This window comes from Lepidochelys olivacea, assembly GCF_965140295.1.
Source record: "Lepidochelys olivacea isolate rLepOli2 genome assembly, chromosome: 10".
Taxonomy (NCBI): Eukaryota; Metazoa; Chordata; order Testudines; family Cheloniidae; genus Lepidochelys; species Lepidochelys olivacea.
This window is the reverse complement of record NC_140420.1, coordinates 13,217,501-13,226,521: the sequence shown is the minus strand read 5'-3', so window position 1 is coordinate 13,226,521 and position 9,021 is coordinate 13,217,501. Positions and strand designations below refer to the sequence as shown.

At 48.4% G+C, this 9,021-nt stretch overlaps 1 protein-coding gene across 1 annotated transcript; it reads left to right on the top strand.

Annotated features, from left to right (window-relative positions):
* Positions 1–3,196: 3,196 nt before the first annotated feature.
* On the top strand, positions 3,197–8,863 carry UNCX (UNC homeobox). The gene is made up of 3 exons (XM_084641371.1): positions 3,197–3,520; positions 4,763–4,938; positions 7,501–8,863. The coding sequence occupies exons 1-3, from the start codon at positions 3,277–3,279 to the stop codon at positions 8,545–8,547; spliced, it is 1,467 nt and encodes a 488-aa protein (XP_084497497.1). The 5' UTR covers positions 3,197–3,276; the 3' UTR covers positions 8,548–8,863.
* The last annotated feature ends 158 nt before the right edge of the window (positions 8,864–9,021 follow it).

Below are 9,021 nucleotides of genomic sequence, written 5' to 3'. Positions count from 1 at the left end.
AGGCTGTCGGGGGGTTGAAATCTTAGCCCCCTTTCAGTCCCATTTCTGCCTATTTGACTCCGATTCTATCCTGCAAAAAAATGGCTGTGAGCGCCAGTAGGAAGCTGTAAGATAAAACACCCAGATTGTGATAAAAGGGGAAACAAGGCGAGGCGAGCTGGCGTCCTGAATGCGAGTCTTGTACGTCTTATTATCAAGTTAATTAAAGCTAGCATCTGACAATGTCACTCGGCTGTAGAAAAAGGGATTTAAATGCAACGTCTCTCAGGACTGCGTGTCAAGGGCTGCTTTTCATTGAGCTGCTGCAAGTCTGTTTGGCTGCAGGAATCGCTCTCGGAATTGAAGGGGGTGCCTTTAAAGCAGCAGCCATTGACAAGGAAGCAATTATTAAATTTTGATGTTCAAAATAAAAAAAAAGGAAAGAGAAAACGACTTCTATAATTTGTGTTTTAGATGGAGAGCAATATAAAGAGATATCAAGGCCGCGCCGCATCAAACGCTTCCCTCCCACCCCCATGAAAGCCTCCTCTCAAACACTTTAAGAGAGATTTTTAGAAGCTCGACAAGGATCCTAGGAACATTAAAACAGAAGTCGATTTTAAATGTGCACATTGAAATGCACAGAGCCGGTTGCTACGTGGACTTGCACTTGAGGTCAAGTGACGGACGGATTGTATGCTTCTCCATAATAATATTAATTAAACAATTTGCATGCTAATAAGGTAACAATTATCAGGGCTTCTGTTGAAAGATTCAGGTTATTACAACACGCCAATCTGGAGGCCAGGGGTCAGGGAGTGAGAGGCGAGAGAAATTTCAACTCAAATTAACATTCTGTCAGCTCCAGAAAATGGGATAAATAAAGTCGAATTAATTCATTATAATAAAGAGAGAGAGAGAGAGAGAAGTCTCCTCTCTTATTCTTTGCTGGATTGATTACCATTCTGTATTCAGAAACACGTTCCCCTTGCATTCCTCTTCTGAAATCCGACAGAAAATGAGGCATTTATGGCTACAGGCAAAATTTGGTCCAGTGGACACAGTTTACATTTAGTATTTATAGAGAAAGAAATTAAATTATGGTGAAAAGTGAAGCCCTTGGCCCTTGACCCCAGAATTAATACCAACCCCATCATTTTCTTATTACTGTTGGAGCTGTGCAGCCCAAATTCAAACTCCCTTCTAGCTTTAAACCGAGGCAGGGAGACCATAATTAAACTAATCTATATTGCAGGGGCAGGGGGTACAGCAGGATATTGTGTGATATTCAATTAGGCGAATAAATACCGTTCGGGACAGACAACACAGAGACTTCACTTTCTTTTTTATTTCAATTGTAGTTTCTTGCTCGCTCGCTCACGCACACAAATAAACCCTGTGTAATGTATCATTTTGACTGGGTATTTTATAACTGGAAAATCTATTTGTATGTTTCGCAGAGATAGTGTTGGCTCTCTTCCTCTCTCCACACCCCCCCCCCCAGCGACTTGAAGGATTTAATTCTGCATGAACCTCCCAGAAAGGTTTAAGGGTTTCCCTTTATCTTCAGACTAGCTGTTGAGTTTTTAGTTTTGTATCCCCCAGCGCCCCACCACACCACCTTTTCCGTCTGTGGGGTTTCGCTGCGGGAATGTAAAGGAATATTAATAATCACTTAAAGAGGAAACAAAATTCGGTTTAAGCCCTTCAGCTAACGGAGATAAAAATTCTAGAAACCCGGAGTCAAACAAGTTCCAGTTTCTATTACACAACATTGCAGTTAAGATAGAAAATAAGAGTCTGTCTGGGAAGGCTCTTTCTCTTTCCGCCTCCATCCGTTCTAGTTATCCCTCGTGTTTGTTTGGGAATCATAACTTCCATTATTTATGGCGGAGAAATCGAATAAAGGCATCCCAGGCCGACCACGCTGCGTCCCTTTGACTGCAAGTAGCAGGGCGGATTTGGGATGAGTGGCTGAATATATATTGTATCTCCTTCCCCACACCCTTTCTTTTACTGCTTTTCTAAGCGTAAGCGTGTCCTTAATTATATTTCTATGATGTTGAATCCCTAATGAAAGTACCGGGGGGGGATAGGATCCACTCCAAAGTGTATGTTTTTTTTCTGCTGCTTCTCTCCTGCAAGCCATCCCATTCTTGCAGTTTGTTTAAGAATATTTTCTTTAATTATTTAACTTTTGGAGTTTATCAATATTTTATATTGGTGAAACTTCTGTGGGAATATAATTTAATTAGAACAAATTGGGCTTCAGCTTCGAGGCTATTAATCATTGGCAGAGTAAGTGTGTGTGTGTATATGGGTTTTTCCCCCCTTCTTCAAGTGTGTGTAGGGGTGTAGTAGTGGGTTTTTAAACTTTATTTTTTGGCCTCCCTTTGCGAAATAGGCTGCTTTTAATTAGCCCCCCTTTGGCTTTGTTCATAATTTAATATTTCTCGAGTTCCTGGATCAATAGGAGATTGCATTCATTATTATTTTGATGGATATGATCAGCTCACACTTTAATTTCTGTAAAGGGTTCTTCCTTTTTTTATTTTTATTTATTTCTCTCCCCTTCCCTCTTCTCCCCGTCCCCCCCTCGTAGAGCCGGAGAGGAGATGAAAAGGCTTGTAGTTTTAAATTCAATGTGACAGCTCTGGAAAGAGAGGATGATGAATTTCCTATTATTGGATCAGTCTATTTGCCGCTCAATGTCTCCCTGTAATTGGAGCAACATCACTTTAAAGGTTCAGAGAGTAGAGCAGTTCTGGTGAAAAATCCCCACAACACGCCGGTGAATGTTTTAAAGGGAAATCTATTAGTGATTTGGAGAGGGGAGGGGAAGAGGGTGGGTATGGGGGGGGCTGAGGGTGTGTGTAACTCTGGCTGTCTAGTATTTAACTGGGTATCAATCAGATCCATAAGTTCTCCATCTCCTCGGCACCCCCACCCCTGGCTGGCCGGCCCATGCCGCCCTCCTCCCCTCCCCAGGCTGGAGTTCTTATCAAAGCCCCCCTTGTCTTGTTGTGACAGCTCTGATATTGTTTATTGAGGCTGGATGTCAGGTATAATTAGCAATCGATATGGAAAACGCTTGCTCCCCACACTGGCACGTCTCTGACGTCAGGACCGATTAACGTTTCTTATTGGTCCCAAATTCCCCCAGCCTGAGCTAATTATTGGGAGCTTGATGTTGATAAAGTTAAAGCGCCCGGGCGCCCTCCAGCATGAGCCCCTTCCCGCACCGCCGCCGCCGCCTGCTCCCGCCGCCCCGCGCCGCGCCGCTCTAGAGCCGCCCCCATGATGGACAGCCGCCTCCTGGAGCATCCCCATGCCCAGTTCGGAGGCATGGTGGGCTTCCCTTACCCGCTCGGCCACCACCATGTCTACGAGCTGGCCGGGCACCAGCTGCAGTCGGCGGCCGTGCCCTTCTCCATAGATGGATTACTGAACGGCTCCTGCGCCGCCTCGGTGGTGAACCCCGCGCCGCTCCTCCCCGCGGGCTGCGGGGTGAATGGGGACAGCCAGCCCTTCAAGCTCTCAGGTAAGCGGCCCCCCTCTGCTCCTGGATACGCCGCACTCTCCCCCCCGCGCCCCCCCAGCGGCGCCCCCCCACTCCAGATCTGAGAACAGGGGGGCTGCTTTTCCAGGTGGGTACGTGGGTCAGAGCTTCTCCCCGTGGGTCGCTACCAGGGGATCCGGACGCAGACCAAACACGGGGGGTGGAAAGGATCCCCACCAATCGTTTTTTTTCCCCAAGACAGATTTGAACAGATTAACCCCCCCCCCCAAAAAAAAACAGCCCTTGGTGGCTCCCAGCCCGCTGTGAAACCGCACGTGCGCTCGGAACAATAGCCGGCCCCTGCGATCCTGTGTGTGTGGGGGGGTCCTTTCAGAAGTTGGTGTGTGTGGGTGCATGGCGCGGGAGGGGATGGCCATTTTACAAGCGGGCTAGGAGGGTACCGCTCGGGGTAAGGGAAGAGAGATTGATGACTAGACCCTGATCCAACGAAGGACACGAGCAAGTGCGAAGTTTACCTCCCTTGGCAAATCTATTGTTTAGTTTTAAGGTACCTCATTGATGCTTGACCCTCTTATTGTCAATGCTCCTTCTTCGTGGCATACCCCTCGCTGCATCCTTACTCCGGAAGGAGACTATATTGTTTACACACAACGGTAGAAGCAGTGCCGTCGGGGTCGTTAAAATCGAATCAGTGACCGCAAAGACTTGGGCAGGATCCCATTTTTGCCACCGTAGCCGACCCCAGCCATGACTCTTCCAAGTGGGGCTTTGCCAGCAAGCTGGTGGCCTGCGAGCTTTTAACGCGCGATTCCCAAGTAGGGACAGGGATCCGGCAGGACATGGGCCTGGTTCGGGCTTTGATAGGAACCTAGCCGGGCCTTTCCCTGGAGCCCGTATGCCTTGGATAGAAAAGGGGACCATTGTCCCTGGCTGCTTTACGAAGCCAAACATGGACAGCAGCCCTACGTTCAGTTTAAGGCTGATCGCCGGACCAAACTTCATTTTAAAACTTGCTCCACTCCTGCACTTGTTCTCCGACGCTGCCCTATTTCTAGAATAAACATCCTGTAAAGTCGGCTTTTGCGGGAGAGGAAAGGGAACAATTCCCCCCATCTTTGATATGGGTGTGTAATGTACAGACTCCCACGCCTTCTAAACGCTACCAAGTGCAAAGGTTAAAAGGCTGGTTGTAAATTGCGGGGGGGGGGGGGGGGAGAAATGGCCTGTTTTTCTGGTTAGTTTATTGTGTTTCTGCCTTTTCAGACTCTGGTGACCCGGACAAGGAAAGTCCTGGCTGTAAAAGAAGACGCACCCGCACGAATTTTACTGGCTGGCAACTGGAAGAGCTAGAAAAAGCCTTTAATGAAAGTCATTACCCGGACGTGTTTATGAGAGAGGCGCTGGCTCTGAGGCTGGACCTGGTGGAGTCTAGAGTGCAGGTAAACCCCCCCCCCTTTTTTTTTTTTTCTTCTTAAGGCCAAGTGCACTCGCCACATCTGCTGCTGTTCTCCATCCCGGCCTCCCCATTCCCACACCAAATGACTGGTTGTGTTCATTAAACAATTTCTTGTGAACATCTAGTATTTCCCCCTTTTTCTCCTTGGGTCCTAGAACCGGGACACCCCAGTCCTGATTTAGCGATGTGCTAACTGCGTTGTGGGTTGTGTGTGTGTGTGTGTTTTTTTTGTTTGTTTTGTTTTTTGTTTTACCTGAACTGAGCATACACGTTTGCTCTCAATTTATGCAGGCAGTTGGGGAAATCTTTCTTGGAGTAAAGTGTTTTTGTGATTTAATTCCCCCATCCCTTTAAACTTTGCCTACAGATAGGCCCTAAAGAGTGTAATTCAAGTCGAGAGTTCATAAACCCTTTTCACTGTAAACATTTTTCTTAAATGAGCCAAGAGTGAAAAATTAGCATGCAAATATGAGCCTTAAACATGGTACATTGGAGAATGTAAATAAAGCTTTTAGGCAGCTCGAGGGTGTAGATAAAAGAATCCTGTAAAACTTCATTTAGACAAGCCAGTTATCCCCCACTCTTTCAAAACAATTCGCTTAAACTGATCTTTAAAATAACAGTAATAAAACCCATCCTCGAGACAAAGAATTCAGGGCTTATCTGTGAGCTGGCTACTAAATATTCAGTTACTAATGTTTGCTCGTAGCTTTGAACTGATAAGGATGGATAACATATAAACTTGCACATTTTAAAAATACTTTATTTTGCATGCATTTTAAATGTCCTGAATCAGTACTTCCGTCTCTGTAAATCACTACAGTGTTGTGTTTGATACAAATCCGAAGTGCTCTGCTCTCCTGTGTGTGTGTGTGTTTAAATCGATCATGTACTCTTAAGAACTGTGGCGTTTACCACAAGAAGGAGCTAATAACATTACTGGATATTATTAATCCATTAGCATTGTTTAAAGGTGTATTTACAAAATGCTTTTTCCTCCCCCTCATGACCTCTTCTGGTTTGAAATCCTTTTATCCAATTTGTTCTGAGATTGTTGAGTGAAGTCGAGACCCTCCATTTCCCTTTAATACGATAATGAGTAATTCTCAGGGACAAGGCCTCCTGGAACTGGCACAAAGAGAGGCATTATTATATCTATACTATACCAGCGAAGAAGCGCCGTCTGACGCTGGCAGACTTGAAACAAACACCTCTCTGCATCATTCTTCAAGAGCCACTGTTTGCTTATTTGTTTTGTTTTCGTTTTTAATTTGTTGCATTCCAACAAGAATAGACCCCGCACCATTACACTTTATTCCAATCTCTTCTAAAAACAGGACATGGCCTTGTCTTTACTCCTGTTTTCTGATTACGACAATCGAAAATAAAGGAGTGGCGGGGGGGGGGGGCGAGGACAAAGGAATAAAAAAACAGAACTGGGGGCAGAGACACAACCAGCTCCAATTCTGCTCCTGGCGTGAGTGTGAAATATACATATGTGCTTGATTTTTAAAATTGATGATGGTAGCTGGTTTTCCTTTAGAGCTATGAAACGTACCGCCCCCTCCCCTATATCTCGCTGGGATTATATTTTAGTTGGGTTTGTCAACATTTCTTGTTTTCGATGCAGTAAATAACCCTGTCTCAATCAAACAAAAAACCCTGGTTTGTTTTGATTTATAATTTGATCCTCCTTCTCCTTTTGGTGAATTTTATAGTATTTTAGGCGGCTTATTTTTACCCATTATAATGTTCTTTGTCTCTCTGGTCACGAGGAGAAATACCTGTGCAATTATTTCAAAAGAGTTTTGATCAGCAAGCTCAGTAACTGGAAATCCAAGCGAATTCCATGCGTGACAGCGGAGGCACAAAACTCTTAATAAGGACACGCGTAAAAAACAAACAAAACAGGAGTCATACGGAGTTACGGATTTTTTTTCTCAGTGACTTTATTTATGTCGCGATGGGGTTTTTAAATCCAAAGATATTTATCCCCCTCCGTTCCGGTGGCCGGAGCACAGGCTTCAGCCTAGGAAGGCGTTCCAAAGTAAACCAGACTCGATCTTGACTTCTAGAGAGAGAGAGAATCGAAACGTTACACGGGTTTGTTTGTTTGTTTTTTTGTTTTTTTCTTAAAACTTTCGGCCGATTTTTTTTATAATATTTTATTTTGGGGGAAGAGCCAAGCTGCCCCTGGCTGTGTGTACGCTGCAGGGAGAGGCGGACGTGGGGAGCACTAATTGTTTTGCATTCACTTTCTCTGGTGCATTAATTCGGATTTCTCCCCCAACTTCAATTCCCCCCCGCCCCCAAGCCATCAACCCGGTTTTAAGAAGGTTTTTAATTTGCAGCCTGTTCGATTTCTGCTCTGCTTTACGGAGATCTCTGTCGGGTGTAAAGAAGCTCTTTCCTCTCTCTCTCTCTCTTTTTCCCAGCAGCGGTTCCGGGCCTGACGCCACCTCGCCTTGTAGAGGGGGGAGGCCCTGGCGCCTCCACCCCACCCCGCGCGCTGAATGTTAATTGCTTCTCATTGTTCGGTGTGTAGGTTTGGTTCCAAAATCGCCGGGCCAAATGGAGAAAGAAAGAGAACACCAAGAAGGGCCCGGGCCGGCCGGCCCACAACTCCCACCCCACCACGTGCAGCGGGGAGCCCATGGACCCCGAGGAGATCGCCCGCAAGGAGCTGGAGAAGATGGAGAAGAAGAAGCGCAAACACGAGAAGAAGCTGCTCAAGAGCCAGACCCGCCACCTGCACTCGCCCAGCAGCCTCTCCATGCCCAGCTCCGACAGCGACAGCGGCGGGGGCGGCCTCTCCCCGGACCCCCCCGAGGCCAAGCCCCGGGGCGCCCCGCACCCGGCCCCAGCCGAGCCCCCCAGCAGCTGCGACCAAACGGGCCAAGCCTTCTACCCGAGCCAAAGAAGCGGCGCCGGCCGGCTGCAGCGGCCGCCGGACAAGGACTCGGCCGGCTCCCCCGCCTCCTCCTCGGACTGTGGCCCCGGGCCCCGGGGCGCCTCCAGCTTCCACAAGCTCAACCCGTTCAGCGTGGAGAGCCTGCTGTCCGACTCGCCGCCGCGCCGGAAAGCGGGGCTGGACTTCCCGGGCCTGCCGCCCTGCGCCCCCCGCACGCTCATCGGCAAGGGCCACTTCCTGCTCTACCCCATCACCCAGCCGCTGGGCTTCATCGTGCCGCAGGCTGCGCTCAAAGCCGGCCCGGGCCCGGAGCCCGGCCAGCCGCAGAGAGACTCCCCGCCCCCGCCCGCGGCCCACCCGGGCCACGCCGGCTTCAGCCCGGAGCCCGGCTGCGTCTACGCCGGCAAATGCGCCACGAACTCGGGCCCGGGCCACTCCGCGAACTGCAGCCCGGCGGAAAGCAGCAGCAGCAGCCACCCCGGGTCCGGCTCGGGCGCGGGGCAGCCCGCGGCCACCCCCTCTGCCTCCCAAGCGGACAGTGGCGGCAGCTTTCCCCAGCCAAAGTCTCCCGTCCTCACAAAAGACACTGGCAAATCCAGAGACAAATCGGACTGTAATTCGGAGCCCAGCTGCCCCGCAGAAGCCAGCGGTCCAGAGTGTGAAGAAGTCGATATGGACTAAAACAGACAGACCCAGAACTATCCTCTTCGGCCCCAAACTTCGGACATTCCCACCCCCACGTCCCCCTCACACACACCCACCCACGCGTGAGAGAGAGATTACATGTCGGGAGCCCTTCCTCTTAGGGTTCTAACCCACAGAGCCGATCCGGTGATCCGTGAGAGCTTGGGGGTTCCTTCCCCCCCTTTTTTATTTATTTTAAAAAAGAAAAAGGGGGAAAATGTTTAAAATACATTAGCAGCAGCTGGACGTTGTTGTGTGAACTAACTGTAAAGAGACGAAAAAAAAAAAACAACGAAAATCCTCAACCTTGTAAAATGCAAAAATGTCTAAGAATATTTATATATGTAAGATTTTTGATAAATAAAGCTTTTAAAACTCGCTTCCGCTTTCTTGGGCGTGTGCTACGCCTCTCTCTTTAAAAAAAAAACAAACCAAAAAAAAAAACAACCCACCAACACCCCCCATCCAGGG

What these genes read in the sequence shown, in the direction of transcription:
- UNCX (XM_084641371.1), top strand. Translation starts at nt 3,277, where the DNA reads ATGATGGACAGCCGCCTCCTGGAGCATCCCCATGCCCAGTTCGGAGGC. An exon ending in CCAGCCCTTCAAGCTCTCAG is followed by an intron (nt 3,521 to 4,762) that starts GTAAGCGGCCCC and finishes CTGCCTTTTCAG; the next exon opens with ACTCTGGTGACCCGGACAAG. An exon ending in TGGTGGAGTCTAGAGTGCAG is followed by an intron (nt 4,939 to 7,500) that starts GTAAACCCCCCC and finishes TTCGGTGTGTAG; the next exon opens with GTTTGGTTCCAAAATCGCCG.